The 26,967-nt window shown below is 33.4% G+C and overlaps 3 protein-coding genes across 10 annotated transcripts; 2 read left to right on the forward strand and 1 right to left on the reverse strand.

Moving 5' to 3' along the window:
- The first annotated feature begins 498 nt into the window (after window positions 1–498).
- On the forward strand, window positions 499–4,815 carry LOC110659090 (thioredoxin-like 3-2, chloroplastic). Of its 3 annotated transcripts, XM_021816930.2 has the most exons (5): window positions 501–1,120; window positions 1,649–1,723; window positions 2,432–2,498; window positions 4,032–4,049; window positions 4,402–4,815. In XM_021816930.2, exons 1-5 carry the CDS (start codon window positions 765–767, stop codon window positions 4,504–4,506), a joined length of 621 nt encoding a protein of 206 aa, XP_021672622.2. In that variant the 5' UTR covers window positions 501–764; the 3' UTR covers window positions 4,507–4,815. The 3 variants fall into 3 exon arrangements, with proteins under 3 accessions (XP_021672623.2, XP_021672624.2, XP_021672622.2); XM_021816931.2 differs by lacking the exon at window positions 4,402–4,815 and having other exon boundaries at window positions 499–1,120; window positions 2,870–4,053; XM_021816932.2 differs by lacking the exon at window positions 4,402–4,815 and having other exon boundaries at window positions 499–1,120; window positions 2,881–4,053.
- Window positions 4,816–6,618: 1,803 nt separating this feature from the next.
- Window positions 6,619–17,885, forward strand: LOC110659087 (pumilio homolog 4). 2 transcript variants are annotated; one of them, XM_058133401.1, is made up of 12 exons: window positions 6,619–6,766; window positions 7,072–7,133; window positions 7,685–8,373; window positions 11,923–12,760; window positions 12,845–13,403; window positions 13,486–13,627; window positions 13,715–13,822; window positions 14,567–14,779; window positions 14,865–14,975; window positions 16,223–16,417; window positions 17,130–17,304; window positions 17,421–17,885. In XM_058133401.1, the coding sequence occupies exons 3-12, from the start codon at window positions 7,693–7,695 to the stop codon at window positions 17,465–17,467; spliced, it is 3,069 nt and encodes a 1,022-aa protein (XP_057989384.1). In that variant the 5' UTR covers window positions 6,619–6,766; window positions 7,072–7,133; window positions 7,685–7,692; the 3' UTR covers window positions 17,468–17,885. The 2 variants fall into 2 exon arrangements, with proteins under 2 accessions (XP_057989384.1, XP_057989385.1); XM_058133402.1 differs by lacking the exon at window positions 7,072–7,133 and having other exon boundaries at window positions 6,629–6,766.
- Window positions 17,886–18,270: 385 nt separating this feature from the next.
- On the reverse strand, window positions 18,271–26,009 carry LOC110659086 (OVARIAN TUMOR DOMAIN-containing deubiquitinating enzyme 9). 5 transcript variants are annotated; one of them, XR_002495693.2, is made up of 11 exons: window positions 25,743–26,009; window positions 24,751–25,167; window positions 24,467–24,657; window positions 23,875–23,948; window positions 21,753–21,807; window positions 21,567–21,641; window positions 21,398–21,471; window positions 21,250–21,301; window positions 19,610–19,723; window positions 18,716–18,772; window positions 18,271–18,596 (listed from the first exon to the last, which is right to left on the reverse strand). XR_002495693.2 is itself a non-coding variant. In XM_021816924.2 (11 exons), exons 2-11 carry the CDS (start codon window positions 25,070–25,072, stop codon window positions 18,550–18,552), a joined length of 1,032 nt encoding a protein of 343 aa, XP_021672616.2. In that variant the 5' UTR covers window positions 25,073–25,167; window positions 25,743–26,001; the 3' UTR covers window positions 18,271–18,549. The 5 variants fall into 5 exon arrangements, 3 of the variants coding, with proteins under 3 accessions (XP_021672616.2, XP_021672617.2, XP_057989386.1); XR_002495694.2 differs by having other exon boundaries at window positions 21,250–21,298; window positions 25,743–26,007; XM_021816924.2 differs by having other exon boundaries at window positions 19,610–19,694; window positions 25,743–26,001.
- Window positions 26,010–26,967: the final 958 nt, after the last annotated feature.

The following is a 26,967-nucleotide window of genomic DNA, read 5'->3' on the forward strand; positions in this document are numbered from 1 at the left end:
TTTAATTAAAAATTATCACTTAACATTATACTTTATGGTATTACTACATGGCATTGTTTATTATATGGCGGCGTGACATTCATTATTAAATTTTATTTATTTTTAATTAATTAATTATTTAATTTTTTAAATTATAATTAAGTTATTAATTTTTTAATTTTACTTATAATTTATAATTTATCTAATAGTTACCTTTTTAATATGGTAATAAGTAGCCATTATTATAAAGTAAGTTACTTCATTATTTGTATTAATATATTAAAATATATAATCATTAATAAAATTTCAATACATTATATCATTTTTATATATTAAAATTTTAAAAAATATATAAATTAAAATTAATAATAATAATAATAATGTATATTAACATGAAAATAAAACAACATAAAATTTTATGTGGTATAAAAATTAGCAAAAAGACCACTCCTTCTTTTTTCTTTTTTCTTTTTTATTTTATTTATTTTATTTTTTTTATACTCTTCAATGTAAGCAATTAAATCAAATCATTTTGACAAAAAGGAACCAGTTTGCATATTTCAGAGCCCTGAGCTCTTATCCTCGTACAAGATGAACTCAATTTTTGGAGTTGTGGACGCTGAAGAGAGTCTAATCAGTTGCATTGTTCTTAGAATTTTTGTCAGCTAAATATCTTTTGGATCCATTCACAACGAATTTTGGCTGCTTCTGGGGTTTAACTAACCTCCCTATTTGTTCAGTTCATCACCTGCATTTCTTCTTCTCCCTTTTCTTGTCAAGAAAACATGGCCGAAGCCATCCGGTTCTCTTCCTCTACCAGAATTTTACCGTCAAGAGCAAACCCATTTCATTTTCATCTGTCCCGCGACGTTTCCTTGTTCAGTTTATGCCAAAATCTGTCATCCCCAAGCTTCAAAACACTTTCTTTACCTAAAAAATTAGCGGCTTCTTATTTTCCCGGGACTTTTCATGTGTTTGGAGGGGAAATCGAGGTGATTAATGCTTGGAGCGGAGAAGGATCCTTGCAGGAGCTGGATGACTCGCCTGTTTCTGTTGAGCTGGAACCTATTTGTAGCGAGAGCCAATTCGATCGGGTCATAGCAGAAGCACAGCAACTTGAAGAATCGGTTATTGTTGTTTGGTATTTTACTCTCTTTTTCTCTGGATGGTGATATGTATTGGGGGTTTTGTTTAAAGTGGTGAAATTTTCGCTATGTTTGGTCTATTTCTGCACCTGGGTTTTTCTATGTTATTGAAAATTTGAGGGAAATGGAAGGTACTCGTTAGACTTTTAGTCCTCTAGTCTTGATAGGATGTTTCATTTTAATGTTTTGTTATTACTGGTGAGATTTTGGTGTCACTGGGTTATTTGATGAAACTGGATTCTCTATTCTAGTGTTGTTATGGTTTTTACAGTGTACAAAAATCTCTGATCAACTAGGACAAATTCTTCCCTAACTCTTGTTTGGTGAAGCACCAAAATAGTGTTATGGCATTTGCGATTTTGTTTTCTCTTTCCTTAATGTTGCATTTGGTTGCTGATAGCATTGTTGAATAGATGGACTTTCACAGTAATGGATTCTCTTTTGTGTATTTTGGAATTGAAGCAATTAATAAGCTCCCTTCCCTCTCTTTTGGTGAAGCTTAGCAAAGTAATTTATAATTGTAGGATGGCGAGTTGGTGCAGAAAATGTATATATTTGAAACCGCAATTGGAAAAGTTGGCAGCTGATTACTATCCAAGGTATACTTTGTTTTTCAATTTTGCATCTATAGCATCATTAAAGGATTATGCCACATTAAACATATGGAAACTTCAACTAATGCCAAATTGTTTTAAAGAGTTGAAATTTGTAACCAATTGTATATCCTAAAATAGGGCTCTTAAACAGGACTAAGGCATCAAATGAACTAGTGTTATCCAAATCCTATTGATGTTTGTGCTTCAAAAATGGAAAATTCTACCTTAGGAAAATTTGATCCATTCTGGCATTTGTAGCAAGCAAAACTGGTATGGGGAAAGTGTTGGTATTTTTATGTTTTTGGTATCTTTATACATGACATATTTCTTTGTCAGCTGTCCTGTTGCCTCTTTGATTCCTGTTTTGTGTCCTCTTTTGGGGCCACGTTTCATGTCCTTTTTGTCATTCTTGAATTCTATACTTTCAATGACTGCTAGAATGACTCTCTCTCTCTTTCTCTCTCTCTCTCTCTCTCTCTCTCTCTCTCTCTCTCACACACACACACACACACACACACACACACACACGTGGCGAGAAGTTTCTCCTTCTGCAATTACATAAAGGATGAAATATTTTTTACTATTTGTGTTAACAAAATAAATAAGAATGAAAAGTATCAGCCAACTGTGGATGGATCTGAACACATGATGTTGGGCTAGTTGGCTTTGGAATTATAATACCTCTCTTTTTCATTCAATTATGTCATGCAGATTGCGATTCTATTGTGTTGATGTCAATAATGTTCCCCATAAGCTTGTTGCTTATGCAGGAGTCACTGTAAGTCTCACAGTTCCATATAGTTTATGTTTTCTGTAATTGTCTTGCTGTCTAATTTTATATTTTTGTATTTGAACTGTCAAAGCCTCTAATATTTGGTTATAGCTTAATAGTTGAAAAGGCATTCTTTTGTAGAGGAATAGAAGAGGGAATCATTCCTTCTTGGAGCCTACTTAACTACATAAAACTCCAACTTCTTGCTGAAATCTAGTAATGTTTGGGTTACACTCTTCTCTCTTTTTCTAAATTCAAATTCCTATATTGGACTAATTGCTATTACTAAAACTCTCAACTAAGGTTACATTTTAAATAGATAACTTGCATTTGCAAATTTTCTAACTCCACTCGTCAATGATTCTAAACTCGGTAAGGTCATGTATAGCCAATTCCAAGCATGGAGAAAGCGGGGGGGCTGCAATAAATGACAGCCAGAGGCAGGGAGGAAGGCCAAACTTATTGAACATGAAAGAGGCAGGAAGATAAGGGATAGGCTTTGGCTCACATGGGATAAAGTAGAAAAGAAGGATTGTAACAGCAGTAGATCTTTCTAAAGATGAAGCCGTAAACAGATTTGAATGGAGAAAATGGATCCATGTGACCAACTACAATTAGATTGGGAATTTGGGATTAAAGTTTAGTTTAGCTAACTTGAACATATTAGATAAAGACCTCTGCTGGTGTAACCAAAGAATTCATGAATATAACTCAATGTACATTCATATTTATCTTTTTTGGCTTTAAGAATTTGATATTCATACACAATTATTGTGTAGGTTTGGAAAAATTGCCATTTAAAATTCATATATTATGCCAAATCCTTTTTGTGGTTGTTAAATAAGCATACCTCTATGTTAGGTTTTGACAAGAAATTTAGATGAATTTTTAATAGAACCTTAACTGTAGGATTACTGGCAAAAAATATGGAAATCCAATTAGATTTTGTTTGGACTCTGGTGCATAAAATGGGTAGCTTATTTAAGTCTCTCTCTCTCTCTCTCTCTCTCTCTCTCTCTCACACACACACACACACACACACACACACACACACTTTTAAAGATCCCTTTTTGATGTATGGAATTTCTTGGTATCTCTTGCATATTTAATGCCTTCTTACAGAAATTTCTTTCTTGAAGTTAATGGCCTGTTGCCTCTTTCTATATAGCATAATTTACTAGGTATATATTTTTTGAGACTAACTGGTTTGCTATTGAAATGTGTTGGATTCCCTGTATGGTCACTATAATCTTTTTAATATCAACAAAATTTATTGGTTGAATATAATATATCCACAGTCTAGGTAGCTTGTACTAACCATTCAACAATCACAGCTACAATGTATAACTTCAATCTTCGTAAAATACACTCTATAAATGCTTTACCCTTCTTTTTTTTTTGGTCTTTACTGATGTGAGAGTCATTTTCATCTTGTTAATCCTATACTTCATGCTTGTTTAATGCATATCTCTCTATTTCTAATCAGCACTTGATTATTTCTTTTCATGCATATGAATGTGGACGACAAAACTTCTGCAGAAAATGCCTACCATACAGGTAATTTCCATCTCCATTGGATGTCTTAAAGATACTGTTTTTAGGCTTGTAAATGAAATGAGGGCTGAGAAGGGCTTAGAAGTGGGCTATTCAATCCCAAACTCACTCTTGTTGCCAGCTTCTTTATCAAAAGCCCATCTCATGTTAAACTTTAGTTACATAACCTATTAGTAGGATACTGAATCAAGCAACCGCTCTTGATTGGCTTGTTTATTTATAGACAAATCCTACTTGGGCTAATCAAGTTCTGAACTTGGGTAGTCTAGCTTGCTTTGAAGCCCTTCTCTCTGTCTCTTTTATCTAAAAAAATTGGAGGAAATAATATTAATGACAGTTCCTGTGTCACTTACAGCTGTGGAAAGATAGCAAGAAACAGTCTGAGGTGATTGGCGGTCACAAAGCTCATATAGTCATTAATGAAGTTCGTGAAATGATTGAAAATGAGTGTAACCTCTGAATTTTCCTATTTCTGACTTTTTTTTTCTTTTTCATCGAAAAATCAAACCAGCAAAATTTTATAGCATAGAAAGAATGAAGATCTCTCATATTTTGCCAACCATCTTCTTTGTTCAAGTAGTCTCTCGTGCAGCAAGAAGAAAACATGCAAAATATATAGTGAAGAAAATATATTTGGCTGTCTGCTTACCATATCTGCACTGATTATGGTTTTCTTCCCTTTACCTTTTTTAATTCCTGAACAGTTGGATGAGCTTATTGCTGCAAGGAAACTAAGAATGAATAAGTATTGTGATTCTTTTGAGCTTTATTGTTGCAAGTTCAAGTTCCAACTTCCTTCCAAATAGAGTCTTGAGCTTTATGTATTTTTTTTTTTTTTTATGGGAAAAGTAAGCTTAGCTACCCTTTAGTGTGTGTGTGTATATATATTGTTATCGTAAATATATGAAATTTATAAATTTTAATTAGAAAATATGAAATTATGAGAGATATGAGGAGAAAATTAATTTTTTATTTAGGAGAATTTACTATTTAGTTTTTAGGTTTTGATCGATATTACAACATAGTCTTTGTAAGTTGAAAATGAAATGATTTAGTCAATCACTTATATTTCCGTCAGAATCAGAGGTTATTCCATTTAATATTCTCGTTAATTTAAATGAAAAGACAAAGATATCATTTATTTAATTGAAGAGAATTTACTATTTGGCTTCTGGGATTTGATCAATATCATAATTTGATTCATATATTTTGGAAATTGAATGATTTAGTTCATAATCTACGTTTCCCTTCAATTGAAATTATTTGTTATCAAATAAATTAATTGTTTATGTTTTGTAAAAAGAATTCATAGAAAAATTTAATAAGAACAAAGTTAATAAGAAAAAAAAATCTAATAATTTTTGCAAGTGTCAAATATCAAGACTAAATTGTTCATTGTTTAAAATATAGAAATTAAATTATAATATAAATACAAATCTAAAGACTAAATAATAAATTTTTTTAATTAAATAAATGATATATTTATTTTTTTTCACTTAAATACTTAAATTAACGGTTTAAATATTGATGAAAATATAATGAGAAATTAAGTTATTTAATTTTAAAAATATAAAAATTAAATTATAATATTAATTAAAATTTATAGATTAAATAAATAAATTATCCTTTTATTTATGGCTGTCAATCTATATTATAATTATAAATAACAAAATTTTAAAGTTTCCATTGACATCGAAAGAGTTATTATATATATAAAGCCAAGTGATTATGAATGAATGAGATTTCAATAGCAAGTTCATAAATAAGCAGAGGCTTCTTTTTCTTTATCTCTTCATGGATTTCACTTCAGGACCAGAATCTGAACGGTCTTGATAGTAAGGCTTCTGCAATGTTAAAATATATTAAATTTAATTTTAAATTATATTTTTAATATTTTTTAACTAATATATTTAAAGAAGGAGAAGTTCAAATAGGTTCCAAGAGGGCTGAAGGGTTCAAGGGGAGAGCAGTTTTCGGTTTAAATCGAAAAATTGAATTGAATTGATTTAATTCGGTTTAATTAATTTGATTTTAAAATTTAATTGGTTTGATTTAATTTATAATTTTAATATTTTTGATTAATTGGTTTGGTTCGATTATTTTCATAAAAAATTTTAAAAAATTGAACCGAACCGAAATTATTAATATATATAGGAAATTAAGAAAATATAATCAAATTGAATCGAATCGAATCTAATTAAACCGAAATCAAAGAAAATCAAATCGATCCGAACCTTAAGATTTTTAAATTTTGATTTCTAATTTTTTTATTTTATATTTTATTATTTAGATTTAATGTTAAAAATATAAAATTTTATAAATTTCGATTTAATCCGTTTAAAACCAAACTGAATTGATATTTATCGATTCGATTTGATTTTCTCTTATTAATTAATTTAGTTTAATTTTTAAAATTTTTTATTTTTAGTTTTCGATACCGTTTGCACACCCCTACAGAGGAATATACACATTTTGTTGCACTACGAATATGTACCGGTTCCACACTTCCAAAACCATATAAGATGGCCATGCGAGTATGCACAAAACTATGGTCCATCACCGCCAATTCTCCATCCAACGGTCGAAATCTCCTCTCATTTTCCCTTAATATATCTCTGTGCATATAAAACTAACATTTCCTCTACAAAAATTAAATTAATAATAAAGAAGAAAGCTAGCAGTGGCCGTTTCGAAAAATCTCTGTTCTCCATGTTTGCTCTGTAAACTCTCTCTCTCTCTGTTCTTCGATTCTTCGAAATCTGTTCGAATTCTCTATATATCAATGATCAGAATTTTTTGTGTGCTTTCCTAATTGCTGTTCATGGATTTCGTTATTGAACAAATTATTATAAATTTTACGTCCATTAATTTTGAGTTTGAAGCATCTCCTCTCCATTGTTGTTACGACGTGCTTAGTTCTTAAAGATTTTTTTTTGTGTCTCTGTGTGTGTGTGTGTGTATATATATAAATTTTTTTTTATATATTTACTGAATTCTTTTTTTTTTTTTTTTTGGGGATTTTCAGTTTTTGATACGGATTGATTTATTTTGTGCTTTGGGCGAGTTTATATGGAGATTGGTTAAGAGGTATTGAATCCTTCTCTACGCAATTTTGTGATTTGGTGGTTTGATTTTTGATGATTTGTTTTAACGGCTGTTTGGCTTCCAGGAAAATAAGAGAGCTTATGTAAAACACGAGAATTGTGAAGTCTCAGTTGTGCCTTAATGGAACTAAATGCGTTATTTTATTTTGTACATAATTTTCTACAACAAAAGATAAGTTGAATTTATTAGTTATAAAAAAAATGGTTTTGGTCAATTTCTTTTGGGGAGGGGAAGGGGGTTAGCTTTTATACATCTGTTGCAATTTATCTTATTATTTTAATTTATCTGTTTTCTGGGGCCTAGAATTTTATGCCAACACTCAACTTTGTTTAATTTTGGTAGTTCTCGTAGTTTAGATTTTCAAGTTTGTAGGAACTACTGTACATGAATGAGATTTTTTACTTCACCATTTTTTGAAGTAATTTCATAAATGTAATCAAACAGAAAATTAGTGGAAAAGTTATTTTTTTTATCTGGTATTTATTGTATTCTTTTTTTTTTTTGTTTATTTATTTTCTTGGAGTAAATTGCAGTTTCAGAGATGGTCACTGGGAGCAACATAGATATGTTACTGAGCCTAGACGATCATCTGCAAGGGCCCAATGGTAATTTAGAAGATAATTTGCAGAGTAAGCTAGAATTGATACGGCAAGCGCAGAGCAATCAGCCCTTAATTGATCGAGAAAAGGGTCTCAATATATTTAGGAGTGGCAGTGCTCCACCAACTGTTGAGGGATCATTAAGCGCTGTGGGTAGTCTTTTTAGGAACCCCAATTTTAGTGACAATAGTAGCAGTAATAATGATAATAGCGGCAATAATTTAGTTCTTACTGATGATGAAATTCGCTCACATCCAGCATATCTTTCATATTATTATTCTCATGATAACATAAATCCGAGACTACCCCCACCATTGCTGTCGAAGGAGGATTGGCGTGTTGCCCAAAGGTTTCAGGCTGGTGGGTCTTTGCGTGGAGGCGTTGGGGACTTGAGGAACAAGAAGTTGGTTGATGACGGCAATGATTCATCACTTTTTTCAATGCAGCCAGGACGTTCTGTACAGAAGCTGGAGAATGATTTGATGCAATTAAGGAATGCCAATAGAAATAATTTCTCTATGCAGAACTCTGCTGAGTGGCTTGATAGGGGCTCAGGTGGTTTAACTGGACTACAGGGTGCTGGGATTGGTGGGAGGAGGAAGAGTTTCGCTGACATTCTTCAGGTAACGTATTTTGCCCTTCCTTTGTTCATTAACTGCTAACATGTAATAACTTTTGATGCACGGTGTGAGGATTCTTTTTTATGTATTTGTTGTCACTAGATTTGTATAGCTGTGTCCTCTTCATATGTGTTGGAATCTTGATAATTTTGTTACTTTGGGTGATTAATTGAGAACTTTGATTTGTGTTTGGTCTATTTTTGTTGGATAGATTGAATTGTGGTTTTGAGGAGGTGATGCAGAGTACAGGCTTTTTCTTATCGTGTTAATAGATATAGATATGCCTAGCATGCTTCTTCTTTGGCATGCTTTACGTGCTTGATGCTTCTCTCTCGAAAGTCCAAATTAATTTTCGTATGGAATCACATGCTAGTTCCCCATAGTGCAAGTCAAAAGCAATTTCAATAAAAAAAATCCTTAATTTGATGAAAATCATGTGTACGTTAAGTTAATCCTCTTGTGATAAGAATTCACTAAAATTGTACCCCTTCTAATGAGAATTTGCTGAAATTGCTTGGACTGGTGTTTTCTTTTTTTTTTTTAGGATGATTCAATTTAGTGAAAATATTTAAACTGTTTTTAAGAGAAGAGGGAGGGGGGGGGGGGGGGGGTGGGGGCGGGTTTTGGGGTTGGAAGAAATGGGGAATGGTGGGTGGTTCTGGCATCATTGCTTTTAAGGTTGGTTACTGTGAGTTGATGTTATCACGTGCATGGTGTTTTTGTGGTATGCTTTATAGTTTAATGATTACTTCCTTGACATGAAAACTGATCCTTGTTCCCCTCCCTAGCCTCTGCTTGGGGATCCCATTTTGTAATGGATGTGTAATGGAGCATCTTCTTTTAGAAAAAAATTAGTGGCATTATGATCCATATGAATGGGCTATACTTCCCAAAGGAGCTATTCTGATTGTTAAAATCAGCTTGGCCCATCTATTGTATATTGTTGCAAATAGATAATGACAACATAGTTAAATTGTGTGCCTGTTATTGAGGCTAAATCAATAGATCAACAATTCATATTGTTGAGAGGGGCCATAGATTGGAGATTCTTGACCAATTTAGAAGTTGTTAAAGGTGCATTAGGACCTAGGGTCGTTGCCTCTATGGGAATTAGGTTGTTGACATCATGGTAGAGTGCATTTTGTTGCCTTAGGTGCATGCTCCTTGTAAGGTGCAAGGCATGAGTACCTCCCTAGCCTCCATTGCTATCTAGGTCCCTTGCTAGTGAAGGCCACCACCGGTTGAATAATGATTCCTGATATGCCAAAATCTAATGTCGACAATCCAAACACCACTTCCAAGTAGCTGCTACTGGTAGGTGTAAGCATTATTTGAGTTGAACTGAAATGCCTTAATTTGGAAATTCTGTTCAGTTCAGTTTGGTTTAAAATATTGAAAGTTCGGTTTACTTAGTTCAGTTTGGATTTTAAATAAACATTTTTGGAAGAGCCAAACTGAATTGAAATGTGTTAAGGGATTAGGGATATGTGATATCCTTACTTGCAAAAATGCCACCAAGTGCCAGAGACCTACTAGCCTTAGCCTTTTGCTGTTTGCCCCCTTCTCGATTTCTTTCCCCCCTCTTTTACCTTTGCATTTCTTTCCCCTCTGCTCTCTTCTCTCGTTGGCTGTTGCTCTTGATTTCTTTCTCATCTTTTCTCTCTTCTACTGGCCATTGCTTTTGATTTCTTTCTCATCTCGTCTCTCCTCTCATTAGCGGTTGCTCTTGATTGTGAAGCACAAACTTGTTGGCCAACCATAGACTCGCCTCACCCCTTTTGAGTATTGACTGGGAAGCACCAGCATGAGCTCTGAGCTATCGAACCATCTCTAAACAGGCTATTGAACCATCTCCGAGCTATTGCCTCTGTGTGAGTAAATGGAAGCAATTCTCTCTCCTCACAAATTTGCATAGGATTGCTATTTCAATTTATCTTGGTCCTCTAACCTAATGTGCTCTACTTGTCTAACTGGAGCTTCTGTATGTGTACGCTTTACATGACCAAACAACCTCAATCTCCCTTCTCTCAACTTATCGTTAATTAGCACCATTCCTACTTTTTCTCTAATACTCTCATTATGGACTTGGAGGAGAGTGGTGCAACATGTCCTAGAAGCATTACACATTTTCGAGGATTTAACCGAAAATCATTTAAAATGGAGAAAGAGAATCCATATAGCCGACCCCAATTTCTTGGGATAAATGCTTAGTTGAGTTGAGTTGAGTTTATGTGGTAGTAAATAGTGAGTCTTGTACATTGCAGTACAAATGTGGGTCTTTTGATGTCTTTAAACTGTCTCTGGGAATAGAACAAATGTGAGATTAGTGTTAGTGAATAGTGAGTTTCCTAATTTTTCATAAGTTGCTAGCTATTTTAAATTATGTCATAGAACAAATGTGAGATTGTAAAATTTTGTAGGTCCATAAAAGTGATTTCTTCTCTTTCGTTGCAAATTGATGTTGTGGTTTTAAGTTGTTATCTTTTTAATCTTCTTATCTTAAACCTAAATTTTAGTGTTATTATTATTATTATTATTATTATTATTATTATTATTGTGCTGTGGATTTCTTTAAAGTTTCATTTTCCAAGTATAGCCATGGGATAACGGAGAGAAGCTTGTAATTTCATGCACCAGCTTTTCATAATAATACATGAAATAAGTGAACTGTGAGAATGGTACAAGAAAAGAAAAAGAAACTGCAATTCACAAAGGTTATTCACATCGTTTATCGCAACTACATATGAAGCCCAAAACTGATGAACTGAACTGAACCAAATTCAGTTTGTTTCACCCTTTGTTTGGTTTGTTTTAGTGTGGTCTCCTCCCACCATACCTCTCTCTTTTCTTAAATAACAGTATTGATTATTGAAACATATTCTACCACTACCCTAGAATGGGCTTCAAAGAACATAATAGGTTCTCCCTATCCTCAAAATAATAATAATAATAATAATAATAATAATAGATTCTTCAGAAAAACCCAATGCGCAAGAGCATATTTACAGCCCAATTTGGAGAGCATAAAATTTCTACTTGGGCCTTAAACAAAACTAAGGAATGTATATGTGATTTTTTTTTTTCATCTGAGCAAATTGCGAATTTTTTTGCATTGGTTACTTTAATGCTTTGGTTTTTTTAATGAATTGTTGGTCCTTTTTTAATTCTACATATATTTATATTATCATGAAGATAATATCTTGATTTTATTATGAATATTTACTCTTTAACTTTTTTGAGTTTTTTTTTAATCTGTGCCTCACCTCTCTCAAATACACTCTTGTGCCTAGGCTCATAGGCTCCAAGACTCCTCTGCGCCTTAATGCACCTTATGCCTTTGATTTTCATTTAGGGCAGTTCAAATATCTGAATTTCATGTTGTTCAATCAAGTAATGGATATATGACTTTCATATAAATCATTCGCATCATTTTTTTATCATTATACTTTGGAGCATTTGAGTGTTGCCTACTTCTGCTGTGAAAATTTTATTATGTATTTTTGTTCTTTCTTTTCTGTGATGGTTGGCAACTGATATTAGTACGGTTTGCAGGAAGGAATTGATAGACCCGCATCTTTATCAGGCCACCTATCGCGACCCGCTAGTCATAATGCCTTTGGTGATCTTGTAGGCACAACTGGGATATGTGATCCCTGTCAACCTGGGTTCTGTGGTGGATTGGAGTCTGTAGAGGGCTTGCGTTCTGGTTCTGCTTCTCTTGGCTTGGTAGGAGTTCAAAGCTATGGAGCAGCTGTTTCTCATTCGTTCTCATCTGCTCTCGGTTCATCACTGTCAAGAAGTACAACACCTGAACAGCAGCTAGTTGGGAGGTCTCCTAGTTCTGGTCTTCCCCCTGTGGCGAGCAGAGTTGTCCCTCTTGAGAAAAAGAATATTGTTGGCTCTACTACCCAGAGTGGTCATTCTTCTGGCATAACTGAGCTTGGTGAAATTGCAGCTACATTATCTGGTTTAAACCTATCAAACATTAGGCAAGTAGAGCAGGGTAGTCATATAGATCTGAACAGGCAGCCAGATTTTCTTTTCAACACATCCAATGGTCATCACCATATGCAGCAACAACTTGTAGAAAGATCCAATGCAGCAAATCTCTCATTTTCTTCCAACTACATTGATGTAGCAAGGAAAAATGGGGTCCTGCCAAACCTTAGCACTTACGAGTTTATTTCTCATGGGGAAGTTAGTATTCCCAAAAGAACTTCTTCTTTTGCAAATCTTCACTCAAAATCCTCAGGCCTAGGAGGTTTGAAAAGATCAAATGGTAATCATCAAAATGCAAATATTCCAGATATGGATTTTGATGGCCGTGTACCTGGTGCCTACCCAATCAATCAGAAGCTGGATTCAGTGCTGAAAAACCATCTTGATGCAGGTTTGCTATGTTGTTTCTTTGTGAAGCTTTGCTGAAACTCGCGCGTGTCAACTGTTTGACATTTTCTTTTTGCTTCATGTTCAGCTTTAGGTGGGTGTGGAATTGGACACATTTTGAATAGAGCAGGAAATCAAGTAGGGTCTGATCTTCATTCTCCAGTTATGGATGCACATTATATTCAGTACTTACAAAGGGCTTCTGATTATGAAACACATACAAAAGGCTCTGAGGTTAGAAACTGTTTTCCAACTTCACATGGAGACTTGGATGGGATTCAGAAAGCATACCTTGAATCATTGCTTGCTCAACAAAGCCAACAATATGAGCCTGCAATAGTCAAGTCTGGCAATTTGAATCAGGGGTACCATAAGAATTCATCATGTAGTCTTGGCATGCCATATCTGGGGAATTCCATGGTAAACTCTGTACTTCCCTCTATTGGATCTGGAAGTTTTCAGGATGAGCGAGCTGCACATTTTACTTCTATGTTGGGAAACTCAATGGGAGGATCCATTGGGCCATGGCACTCTGATATTGGCAACAACGTGGAAAGAAGATATGCGTCATCCTTACTAGATGAGTTCAAGAACAAGACCAGGTCTTTTGAACTCTCAGACATTGTTGATCATGTTGTTGAATTCAGGTATCCTCAAATACTTGCTTTTTTGTTTGTTTCACTCATGAAGAAATTGCAGTATTCAGCTTAACATCCTTGAATGATGTAGTACGGATCAGTATGGGAGTCGCTTCATTCAGCAGAAACTAGAAACTGCTACGGTGGAAGAAAAGAACAAGATATTCCCTGAAATTATCCCGCATTCTCGCACCTTGATGACAGATGTGTTTGGAAATTACGTCATACAGAAAGTATTTTTCTCCTTAGTTTGAAATACTCTGCCATATTCATCACATCTCAATTTATTTATTTATTTATTTACTTGTGTTTGAGTGCAGTTTTTTGAGCATGGTACAGAATGTCAAAGAACAGAGTTAGCCAGCCAGCTTACTGGTCATGTTTTACCTCTCAGCCTTCAAATGTATGGGTGCAGAGTAATTCAGAAGGTGCTTTTTCCAAGCTCTTGGCAACATGATTGAGTATAAACTAACTCATGCACATGCATAAGCATGCATGCATTTTTCTTTGCGTGTGCATTCTTGGCAAATACTTGAGGTGTTTTACTTGATAGGATTATTTGTGCTTTGATGTTTTCCTCCTCTTTCTTGTGTGAATATCGTTAATGCTTGCTAATAATTAAAATCTATCATTGTATATGGTGGCATTTCCTTTGATTAGGAGAGCTGATTCCAAGAATGTCTAGTTTCATAAAGAATTAATCAACAATTTTGCAACCATTTATCCTTTTTCCTTTCCCTCTTTTTCTTAAAAGGAATCCTTTATCCTTATTTTGATGCTGCAGAGAAGCCACTCCCTCAACTTTAATAAATGCTTGGTTAATCATCAAGAAGTCTCCATGAAATGATGTTTGTCCTTGTGTGGTTCTTCCATTCATGTAGGTTTGCTTGATAAACTTCTATAAATTATTTCCAGATGATTAGTACACCTATCTTTCATGTGAGTTATAGTTGGTATGTGGACAGGTTCAAGTAATATGGTTGAGGCTTATACATCTGTGAATCCCTTAATCCTTATTTTGTTTCAACATATCTGGCTGCTTATCATAACATGAAAAAAAAAGAACCGTTTGATAATAGTATAGATGTGCCACATAATCTTATGGGATGATTGTTGTTACTTTCATTTATTTTGGCTGTGTAAAGCACTCAATACTGTAGAAGTGATCACAGGCCTTGGAGGTGGTTGATGTGGATCAGCAGACTCAAATGGTGGCAGAGCTTGATGGTTCAGTTATGAAATGTGTTCGTGATCAGAATGGTAATCATGTTATTCAGAAGTGCATAGAGTGTGTACCTGAAGTTCGAATTCAGTTTATTATCTCAGCTTTCTATGGACAAGTTCTGGCACTTTCCACCCATCCTTATGGCTGTCGCGTCATTCAGGTTGAAATATATAATTTGTGTGTACCTTATTGGTGTGGATTTATGGCATTCTTGAGATATCAATAATTTCCTTTGATGCCAACAGAGGGTCCTGGAACACTGTAAGAACATGAATACTCAGCACATTATTATGGATGAGATTATGCAGTCTGTTTGCATTCTGGCACAAGATCAGTATGGGAATTATGTTATTCAGGTATTGAAGGATCCCTCTTAGATTCACTCCTACACATGTATTTGATGGGGGAATTAGATCCTTAGTACTTGTGGTATGGGGTTGGCTGGTTGATGCGGTACTACCTGCTAATGACCAAATACCACAACAATTTTAATTTTTAAGAGGACCTTTTTATTTCTACTTGATGTCCAGATCTATAAATGCAAGAAAAAATGCTGAGCAATAATTTGCTTGTTCTCAAACTGACTCTATGAACACATCATATTAATGATTCATTTTACTGACCTCAACCTTGTTTATCCACGCTATATCATGCTTATAGGCTGTGCTATATTATGCTTCACTCTAGACTTTAAAGGTGTTTGTGTTGGTTTCATGTAGGCTTTGATGTTCTGCAGGATGTTACTTTTAAGATTTAACAATACCAATATATATTTTTCATTTGAAGAATATCAAGAAATTGATATCCTTGAGCAGATGAAGTCATATGTTATAAGAATACAAGAATTAAAAAATAAGCAACAGCAATCTGTTTATAACATAAGTAATTCGTAGTTTCTGTTAAGACCACATTTTTCTGCAAAAGCTTGTCATTTCAAGTCAGTTTCATAAGATTATACATCTTGATATCTATTCTGCATAACCATGTTGAAGAATGAATGTACCACATTGACATTAACCCTACTTGGGTGTGGCATATAAATTTTATTATTGGCAGCTGATGTGGTCAGGTTGCCCTCCTTGATGATTCTGCCATATGTCTTTATCCTGTTTAATAATTAGTTGGATCTGATGTGCAAATGTAATTATGTATATTCTTGTATTTGATACTATGAGGCATAACTGAAAGTATCATGTGCCTCTGGAATGCTATAACTAACATTATTCACATGATTACCACTAAGGAATATATTTTCTTTCCCTTGGAACTTTCTCTAAGTTTTCATTGGATCTGTGTTTATTTTTTATTCTAGTACTCTGGAACCAAGGATTTATGTAATTTAATGATTGAGTTTCTACTTGTCTTTGGATTGTTTTGGTCAATTGTTTTAGGCACCTCATATTTTTTATGAATCCTCCTAGGTCTCATGTTTCATGTTTAACGTTTAAATATCCTCATTGTACATCTGATGAACTTATTTTGTTACTTTTAAGACTTCAAGAGTTTTATTTTTGTGTGTTTTTCTGAGTTATTGTTAATATTTTAGTTATGCATTATTATTTTGCAATATTAACGTTCTGATGTTTGTGCCTCTGCTTCATAGCATGTCCTTGAACATGGCAAACCACACGAACGATCTGCTATTATTAGCAAGCTTGCAGGACAAATTGTAAAGATGAGTCAGCAGAAATTTGCTTCTAATGTTGTGGAGAAGTGCCTAATTTTTGGTGGCCATGAGGAGCATCAAATTTTGGTGAATGAGATGCTTGGCTCCACTGATGAAAATGAGCCTTTGCAGGTCCATGCTATCCTTGACTTCATGCAAATTATTATTATTGTAGGGGGAATGGTTTTACAATCTGTTTTAACTATTTTATGTGGATAGATAAGATGAACCATGGTAGTTTTACAATGCATTTGGTAGTTTTACAATGAACCATGGTAGTTTTACAATGCATTTGGTAGTTCTTGATCAATGTTTAACTTGCAATTCTGCCCTCGTTCCCAACCAACAAAAAAACAAAAAGATAGACAATGTTAACTTGCTTGTTTTGCATCTTATTGTAAATGAAAATTGTTTTGCTTCGCAAAATTAATCTCCTTTCTTTTTTCATGGAAGGTGTCTGGTAGTGTCTACTGTCTAGTTTAAATTTGACTTGTGCTATTGGACTTGTATAAAATAGTATTCCAATTGGTTGAAATTGGTCCAATAATTACATTGTTGAGGGGGCTTAGATTTTTTTTTTTTTTCAAAATATGATAATCCATATGCATTGCATTTGTTTATCTTGAACAACAAGATGTAGAGAACTCTATAACATAATCTAGTGCTTTCCAAATGTTTAAAATTAGCAGAGCTCAAAGTTTTGTGAGCTTAAGCCTATTAAATTGCAGTAAACATTTTTCATTCCTGTTGGTTGAACTTTGAAGGGTCAAAATATTGATTCTTTATATATATCCTTTTTGGTGCTCATTGGATGACCATAATTTATGGAATGGGAAAACTGCAGGCCATGATGAAAGATCCATTTGGAAATTATGTTGTGCAAAAAGTTCTTGAGACCTGTGATGATCGGAATCTTGAGTTAATTCTTTCTCGTATCAAAGTTCACTTAAATGCGCTGAAGCGTTACACTTTTGGTAAACATATAGTTTCTCGTGTCGAGAAGCTCATTGCCACTGGAGGTGAGGGAATTTTTGTAATTCCATTGGGCCAATATATAAAATATATATGCATATGTTGCTTTATTTTGCCAAGTACACACTTGCTTATAAAATCTCCTCTCTCTCATCATTTGCAGAAAGACGCATAGGACTCGCATCCTCTTCTGCTCACAAGGCACTTTAACTAGAAACATGGAAGGCCTTTTTTTTTTTCTTTGCCGCAGCTGAAAGACAGCAAAAAGGAGAGAATTTTTGTACAGCTAACATGGAAGGTGATTTGCACAAGTTTGTCATCTCATCTTTATTTTCTGCTAAGATTATAATTGTAAATAAACACTCAACTTTCAGGCCTACTGAATAAGATCCTCTTGTTAATATTTTTATTGTATATTCAGCTCTTTCTGTGTAATCTATAATTGGGATTTCACAAGAAATTAGGTAGTGATCAGAAAGGCAATTCTCGGTTGCTTACTGGTTTTTAAGAGCATAATATCTATAGCATGTAAAGAGGCATCAAAGTGTAAATGTATTTTCAGTTGGAAAGACGATAGGTGGTGTAAGAAATGAGTTTTAAGAAATTAACTTTAGGACTTGCAAAGATCCATTGCAGATGTTCTCTCCTTTCCTCTCATTATTTTCTTTCATGATTCAGATTACTTAAATTTTCTTTTGGTTTCTCTCAGTTTCTCTCGCCAAACACTTGAGTTAAAATAGGTATGACTGAAACGAGAATCGAAATCCTAAACCCTCATTTAATGAGTACTCGTAAGATTTGATAAAAATTCTTTAAAAATTTATTAAAAGTCATATACCTTCTAAAAAATAAGAAAACAAAAAATATATATGTAACATATTTTGACAAATAAAAAAAAATAAAATAAAAAGCCTTGGAATGGCTCCTCTGATGTTGATTCTTTTTCCAGTGTGGATGTTGCAGGATAAATCTAGAAATGCAATAGAACAATATGGCAAATACCATGCAAAAAATGCAAGCAACTATTATTCTTGTTCCATTAGTGATCTGTCTACGACCTATTATTTACAATAATGATAAAACAAATGGGTAAGAAAAGAATCAACAAATAATTAGAGCAGTTGGCTGAAAAAAAAAATGCAATCAATCGGATGAAGGGCGTTAAATCAGATATGTACAGCACTCTAATGCCATCTGCCCTATTCATCCTTTCCCAGTTCACCAAATTGCACAAGCCATGGAATAATACAGATCCCTCCTCATAAGAGATTTGCCGCGAAATGCATTTAGCTTCAAATTATCCACCATTTCTTCTTTTTCTTAGTTTCTGGAGGTAGCTCTGCATACCCAAATAAAGAAATAACACAAATTAGGCATCTTTTGTTCCGGCTACAGGAGTTCATTCTTCACAGGAACATGTTCAGAACTTTAATGCACTTAATGAATAAAATTGCTTACCTCCTTCTGGATATATTGAATTGTAGTGAACCTCTGCCCAAAAGCTCAAGAAAATAACTGCCCAAAACAAAGTTGTAAATATGAAAATCAGTAAATTAGTTGGGCATAAAATGAAGCTAGAAGAAAAAAAGGATGCTTGAAAACCAGTGCAATCAAATTTACTAAGCTAGAGAGGTGCAGGCGCTTAAATGAAAAATATTTGATGAGAACACCATATAGAACTCTTAAACTTTCTCTACACCCTACTCATTGCCTTTAATCTAATAGGAAAATACTAGTTAATCATTCTCATGTTCCATTGCACAACACTCAACAAAGCAGGCAATTTAATTGTCCGCTATGTGGTTCAACAGAATAATGAAAAACCATAGGTAAAAATTGCCCCCTATGTAGTTCAATAGACTGCATGAAAAGCCATAACTTTCAAATTCATAATTAAAAGTCTAAAACCCATGAAAGGGTATGACAAAACAGCTATTCGTGAAGTCACAATCAACAGTGATACTAGATAGATAGCCAAGTGTGAATTAATAATTAAATATTTATCTCCACTACATGAGAAATTATAAAATACACCCAGTACACTAAAAATTAGTACACCACACACTCAATAAAAAAATAATTTCTCCTTGAATTATTTGGAGTGAGGCCTAAATCATTGCAAGAGAGGGTGCACATTCCCCAAATATTTGAGAGAGATAATGATTTTGCTTGACGTTGATTATGATTGGATGCTCATGCTAATATTTTTCTGGATATACTATATACCCTCAACATCTGAAATTTTGAAATATTATTACAGATGATATGAAAAAAAATGTTTTGTTGTTTCATAAGACTCATGCAAATGTCCACAGTTGCAAAACAGAAAACAAAAGCCTTCAAAAATCTTACCTCTCTCCGACTTCTTAATTTGTGGAAGGATCTCAATGTAACATGTATCCTTAAATGAAGTCACTACAAATATCTTGACACCATACTGCGATCATGATGACATGCATTAATTATCTATTCAGAAAAAGAAAAAAATTGCAGGATAAATTGCATAGTTTCATGTTAAGTACCCTATACCTTCAAAAGAGAAAGAAAACCGTATGCTCTTCATCTTCTTTTCTCTTTTTTTTTCATTGCGGGTTAAGGATCATGCTAGAATATAAAACACTTCAGGTATATTAAAGTACACACCAGGTTTCAGCTCTAAGGTCAGAATAGCTAATTGATTAATGCATCAAAGGATTAAAATATGTACATTATTTCTAGTATTAGGAAATTGACATATGAAATCAATTTTAAGGTGATACAAGAAAAAAGAAAAAAGAAAAAAAACACACACACACACATTACTTTTAGTATTAGGAAATTGACATATGAAATCAATTTTAAGGTGATACAAGAAAAAAAAAAAGAAAAACACACACACACACATACTTCCTTGGACCAAACTATCTATTTAGGCCTACACACACACACACATACTTCCTTGGACCAAACTATCTATTTAGGCCTCATATAGTTTAGCTGTCAGTAGTATTTGATTATTATTGTAACTAGTTGGTAGCTTGTAGTTGATGACTATTGGCTAATAGCCAACAACAGAGTCAATTCATATATCATTCTAAGTAGTTCACTTTAATTTCCAAATAAAGTAGTACAATTTAATGAGAAGTAAAAGACATTTGCTCAAGAAAGAACAAATTGCTTACTAATAAATTATATTAAGGACAATCTGGTCAAGTATTAAAAAGTTTTCTATTAGTTATCTGTTGCTGGAAAAAAGATGCTTGCATCATTGACCTAGCTATTGGGGATCAAATAGTTATAAGTTGGATTTTAATATCTAGCTAAACCAAACAACCCTTTAATTGATGATGATCAGGAGGACATGACATTTAGTGAAATACATACTGGCCTCTAACCATTGATTATCGACATCATTCCATCAACCTACTTCGTAAATCAGTACACTTGGTTGAATCAGCAATGGCTCATCTAATAGTAAAAGTAACAAAAATACAGATAAACTATAAAAGTAAAAACTAATCATAAAAGGTATCACATCTCCAGATGGATTGGGATGCATTGATTGAAGAAACATTGTTTTAGAAGCTCTGATCAGAGCCTTGGATGAACTAATAAAGAAAAGTAAGCTTTCTAAGCAGAAGATACAAAAGGGACAAAGACAGACTGAAAATAGCTTCCCATCTAGGATTGCAGCACTCCACCACTCAGTTTTAGGCTATTAGCCCATTTGAATTAATATAATGCAGGCTTAATAAGCACTATCAACGCAAACAGCTTAAAAGAATCCCATTGGAAAATATAATTTAGGTACCAGGCCCAGCAATAGGGCTATAATTACACAAGTGTTATATGATTTTGAAGTCACAAAATGATATATCATATTTCATGATGAATTCAATTCCTTAATGTTTAACCTGGCTAGGTTATGGAAGGCCAACTAACAACATCAAAATCAAGGAAAGACAAGCAAGCAAAAGACAAAGAGTATACAGAATCTAGGTTGTTGCTCATACCGTGTCTGCTGCAGCTTGCAATGTGACATGATCACCCCATTCACCAGTCCTACTTTTATTTTGTGGGGGGAGGGGGAGGGGGGGTTGTAGTAAGTACGAGTTTAATTAAGTGTTTAGGGGACCAAAAGAAAAAAGTACAGCAACAAACCTGTTCATTTTCTTCAGATAGTCACCATAAGCCATAGGAACATAACCCTCATACTTCTGTGGGCAAGACTTGAGCTGACGAGATAACAAATATTATCATTTTAAGGTATATGAACACTCATAGGTCACAGCATCAAGAAGCGAAAGTACTCTTGTTCTTGCTAACTAACCTGAAGAACAATTCGTTCCCTTACAAATTTATGGTGCTCAGCAGAACGATAGAGTTGATCTGATAAGGCACGAAACTGGGAAAATTTTAAACTAATAAGACCCCACTTCAGTTGATATGGACCAATACAATTTAAAATAGACCTTTTGCACAAACTTTTTATCTTTAAAATTTAGGAGGAGCAAACCTGACAGTTTCCATCTCCTTGGACCTTATTCTCAACCAAATCATATACCTTCAACCTAAGACAAACAAATCAGCATTAATGATAATATTCAAACTCATATAAATATAGACTTCAACTGTACGGTCAATACTTTCAAAACTGAAATGAATTCACCAGAAACACACAGGGAAAAGTTGAGCACAAAAGTTAGATCTTGGCAGAAACCGGACACTAAAGGGCACTATACTTGCATACCCTATTGAACTATGTTGAGAATATGTACAGTACATTATTAGCCTTGCAGAGGACTATAGTAACATATAAAATATTAAAATCACACTCTATGCTAGAGACTTCCAATTCGATAAGCTTTACCCCAAAATTGCTAGTTATCGAGAATTAAATGAATCAACCTAATAATCAGCAGCATTCACAAGATGCTCTGATGGGACATGGAAGCCAAACCAAATGATATTTGATACATATAAAAATATACACCCGATAGATTGATGACATGTGGGCCTATGGTAACCGCCAACTTCGTATATACAGAGTGTCATGCCCGTATACAAAGGGTAATGAGCTTTATCTGAACAGATGAGTTCACTTGACCCCCCTTTTACCGACAAGTCATTAGATCACTCAGAAAGACTACTCAAGTGCTATTAAGACAGATCCCTTAAGGTAGCTCATGAATAAGGATCAAATGAGAATCAAAGAGTGAAAAACTTGACAAATGCATTAATGAGCCAGACCATAACAAACCATGAAGCACGACCAATGTCACATCACTGACAGCATAATCGCAGCTGCAATTACAGTGAGATCCTGACATAGCAAACAAATTTTGCATCCCACGCCGTTAAAGCTGATAACTATAACCTAGCCTATATCCTATAGCGGCATCTGGCACTCCACCATTACCCAACAACTAGCATATAAAGCTTTATGGTACCAAGGTAAAACATTGAAACTTAGATACTTAGCTTTCTTATTCTCTTTGTTGTCTATTATCTTTTCCAACCCTCACTAACTTAATCATTGGAGTGCCATCAAGGCACAGCTCCCCTTTGGTTCTTTGACACCTTGCTATCTTGCAGGAACAGATACAGATCATTTCCTTCCAGTCTCACACGATCAGACAAAGATCCTAACCCTTCGGACAGCCGATATTGAACCTAAATAACCACCCGTATTCCATCATCGCATTCATACCTTTCCCAGATTCTTTCCACGTGTCACTCATCCACGATAACCCCGGTATTAGTAAATATCAATATTTAACACCTCAACCTTGGTCTGGCTGTCTTTCTCTCTTTGCTGTCCACGACTGTAAGGTATCATAAGGGAAATTATTCAGGCCCATGGACTGTAGTTTTGATTTCTCAATGGAAATATCATTTAAACTTTGCATTTCAAAGCATCTCAATGTGAGATTTTGCACTTATTTCTTTTTAGCAATATTTCATGCAATAATTTGATTTATCGAGCATTTTCTTGGAATATATCAAATTATCATACTATTTCCAGCGCACCCCAAATGCCAGAAAAAATAACTGTCAATTGATTTTTAATATTGCAACCAAATAATTAAAAAAGAAGAAGAAGTAATACTCGAAAAATATTTCCGATAGACGTGCAATTTTATTCGATACAAACAAGAGCTAAAAGCCATTCAATATAATGGATTTCATTATGGTATAAAAAATTATGTTGATATTTGGATAATTTTCTTTTACTTTCATAAATAAACTGCTCTTTCCAGTTTATATAAGTCACATTATTTCAACTTCTTAATTAATAATTACTAAATAGTTTTTATTTATCCAATCTAATTGCAAATATTTTTTTGCAAGATATTTACAAATATGTTGAAACTAGAATCATTTGATTATGTTTCTAATTTTCTTCAATATATAAAAATTTTATATTTTTTACATTTTTAAATGGATGTCAATATTTTTCTTATTTCTATCAAAATTTCAACATATCCACATATTTTGGAACTCTTAATCATAGAAATATCAAAGGCCTTGCTTGGGCATCTCCTTATGGCACATTCTAATTGACCATTGAGTATGTGCAGAAAGATTAAGCATAAACAACTTAAAAAAAAAAAATGAAAGTAGGATCAAGGAAAGACCTATCTAACAGCCTTTGATGATCTGAAATCTCTTCATCTTCTGATGGTAATTCCCCATTAATTTTAGGGACGTGCTGCACATAACCATATAAGAAATTTAGGGAAGCAAATTAATAGTTTTAACAAAAACAAATCATTATGCTATGTATATCCTAAATTCAGGGAAGTGAATTAAGAGTTTTGAACAAAGACAGACTACTCTACTACATATATCCTCCCAAAATTCAGAAGAGGCAATGCAACCCTGGTACAAAAGAAGTATGTACAATAGCCCTAGAAGGAAATTCCAATGTAACTGTCAGAAGTGATAACTTGTGGTGGTTGAATTGAAACATTATGCTTTCGATGAAACTAATTGCTAAATGCTGCATTGAAGTGATAAATTCTTAGCAAATTTGATCAATCTGTTTCTTCAGCCAGTAGGCTTTATAGAATATCTGTGTGCATAATTTCTCACATTGCCTAAGCCGCTTCAAATCCGACCAATCATTCTACTATCCTTGTAATATCATCAGCTTTCAAAAGGATATAGTTCAAAGAAATCTCATCTCAATTTAAAGATGAACATGATGAAACTTTCAGTTATACTCACAGGAATAGGAACCATCTGATTTAGTCTCTTGCCCACTTCACCATCAAGAGTAGACTCATCTGCAATCTCCAAGGAATGTGACACATCTTCTATACGAAAAGATTCTTCTCCAATGTTAGGATCATCTGACTCCTTTTTGCTACACTCATCAGCATCCATCTTGTTTTCTCTGTGATGATTATTCTGGTGCTCTACAAAAGGTACATGCTATTCAATAAATGAACAGAAATAAAGGCCAACCAATAAGCAATAAATTAGACAGCAACTAAGTACTTTGCCACTACCAGAACCATTGCATCTTCCAGGAAAGGCAAGCCAGTCCTGTGCAAGAATCGATTCTTGTCCAGGATTATGAAGCCCCGATGCTTCTGCAGCAGCAATCCGAGAAAGTTCCTCTTGAAGGGCACATGCAATAATTGCATCATTCTCTACATAATTTGCATATCCTGCTTCATTATAACCTTCTGTAACATTGCCAACTTGACATTCATCTAAGCCATACTGAGTAACACTGTTAGATGGACCAGAAGTCGGATGTGCACAAACGTCTATTAGGGTATCGAGACCCCATCGAACAACATCAGGATCTTGGTCATACATAATCATCGCGATTGTATAACTAATGCAATCTATGACAACTGGTACAGCCAACTTGGTTTATAGCCTTCTTGCACACAAAAATTTCAGAGTCCAGAAGAAACCTGTAACCACAATCAAACTTAAAATATAATGAATTCATTACATAAAAAACTCACACGACAAACCTATCAAATACAAATAACAAAAATAGGCATATGGGTCCTCATGAATATTCATTGTAGAGAAAGGAGGAAGAGGGAGGGAAGAAAAAAAAAAAAGAAAAGAAAAAAGAGCGAACTGTCCCTACACAGAGCATGAAGCTTCAATATATATACAAAATTTTTCTACAAAAATAAATAAATAAATAAATCTTTTCAAAATATACCGATTGAAATTTGTGGCTATGTCTACAAATAAGCATCAATCGTAAAAAAATAAGACTTCATCTGAAAACCCATCTCTAATTTTCGAAAAGAAATACACAACAGAGGCTAATTCTATCAACTTCCCATTAAAACCATTCGAATTTAAACCTCACAATTAAACTGATCAACTTTGAAATTTCAACAATGCATCAATCTTTGTTTTTTCAAAACAAAGTTTCACACTAATCCTACAACTTTGTAATGGAATATGAAGAATTGAATAAAACCCATGACAATTTGAAAACAATCTCTTAAATTAAAAGGGTAAGTACCTGAGAATTTTCACAAGAGGAAGCAAAGGATATTTTCTCTCTTGAAGAACAAAAGTGGCAGTTTCCGTTAAAGGTCAAACAAGTTAAATATATCCAGTACGAACGAATTTGGTGAAGAACGATGTAGTTGGCGTCTGTTTAGGCGTGTTTTCTTGAAATCCGTTTCCTTGTTTGTGTGTGTGTGTGTGTGTGTGTATATATATATCCGTTCTGTGCATGCGAATCCGGGAATCGCCCAAGTCTCGCGTGGCACGCCGCCGCCGGCTGCCGGAAAGCCCACCTCTTTGCTATCTAGATTTTTGTAGCTGGATTTTATTTATTTTTTTTAATCGCCTTCGGATTTTACATTGGATACAAGAATAAAAATTTTTAATAATAATAATTTATTATTATAATTGAATTTATATATATATATATATATATATATATATATATAAAGCAGAAAAAATAAAAAAAATAACTTATAAGCTAGAGTATGTTAGGTATCATTATAAATTTTTTATTTTTTATTTATAAAAATTAAAAATTATTTATAATTTTTTATTTTTTATTTTTTAAAAACAGTTTTCAAGAACCGTTTTAAGTTTTTTTTATTATTGTAGAATAAATTAAAAATATTTTTATACATTTTAAAAAATAATTTTTTATAATTAAAAGTAATATTAATTATTATAATAATATATCAAATTCAATATATTTAAAAATATTTTTAAAAATAAAAGAACAATAACAAAATTTTAGCCACTAAATCATATTCATGGTAAAGAGTGCAATTGTGTAATCATTATTAAAGTTAATGCTTTTAACCTTATTTTTTTTGATAATTTTAAATTAATTTTATTATCATAGCCATTAATAAAAAAATGAGTTTAAAAAAAATTATTTTAAAAAAATAACTGTTGTGCATAATTGGAGAAAGTGGGCTCATAGTCATGAGTATAACACTGCACATGCAATGCAAAGAAAAAAATAAAAATAGAAAGCCATCTTTTCCATTTCTTTTTTCTATTTTTGTGTTTTAAAAATAAGCACATTATTATATATATATTCGAAGCATTAAAAAATAATATTTTTTTAAAAATAAAAAATTACAAAACACTTTAATTAACCGAACATGTCTTATTTTTTTAGAAAAACAAATAAAGATTTTTCTTTTAGTTAATGGTGTTTCTATTGCCTAATCTGATCTTCATCATGTTTCTTCATCATCTTAAAATTTAAAAAT

Source organism: Hevea brasiliensis, chromosome 14, assembly GCF_030052815.1.
Source record: "Hevea brasiliensis isolate MT/VB/25A 57/8 chromosome 14, ASM3005281v1, whole genome shotgun sequence".
In the NCBI taxonomy this organism is placed as follows: Eukaryota; Viridiplantae; Streptophyta; class Magnoliopsida; order Malpighiales; family Euphorbiaceae; genus Hevea; species Hevea brasiliensis.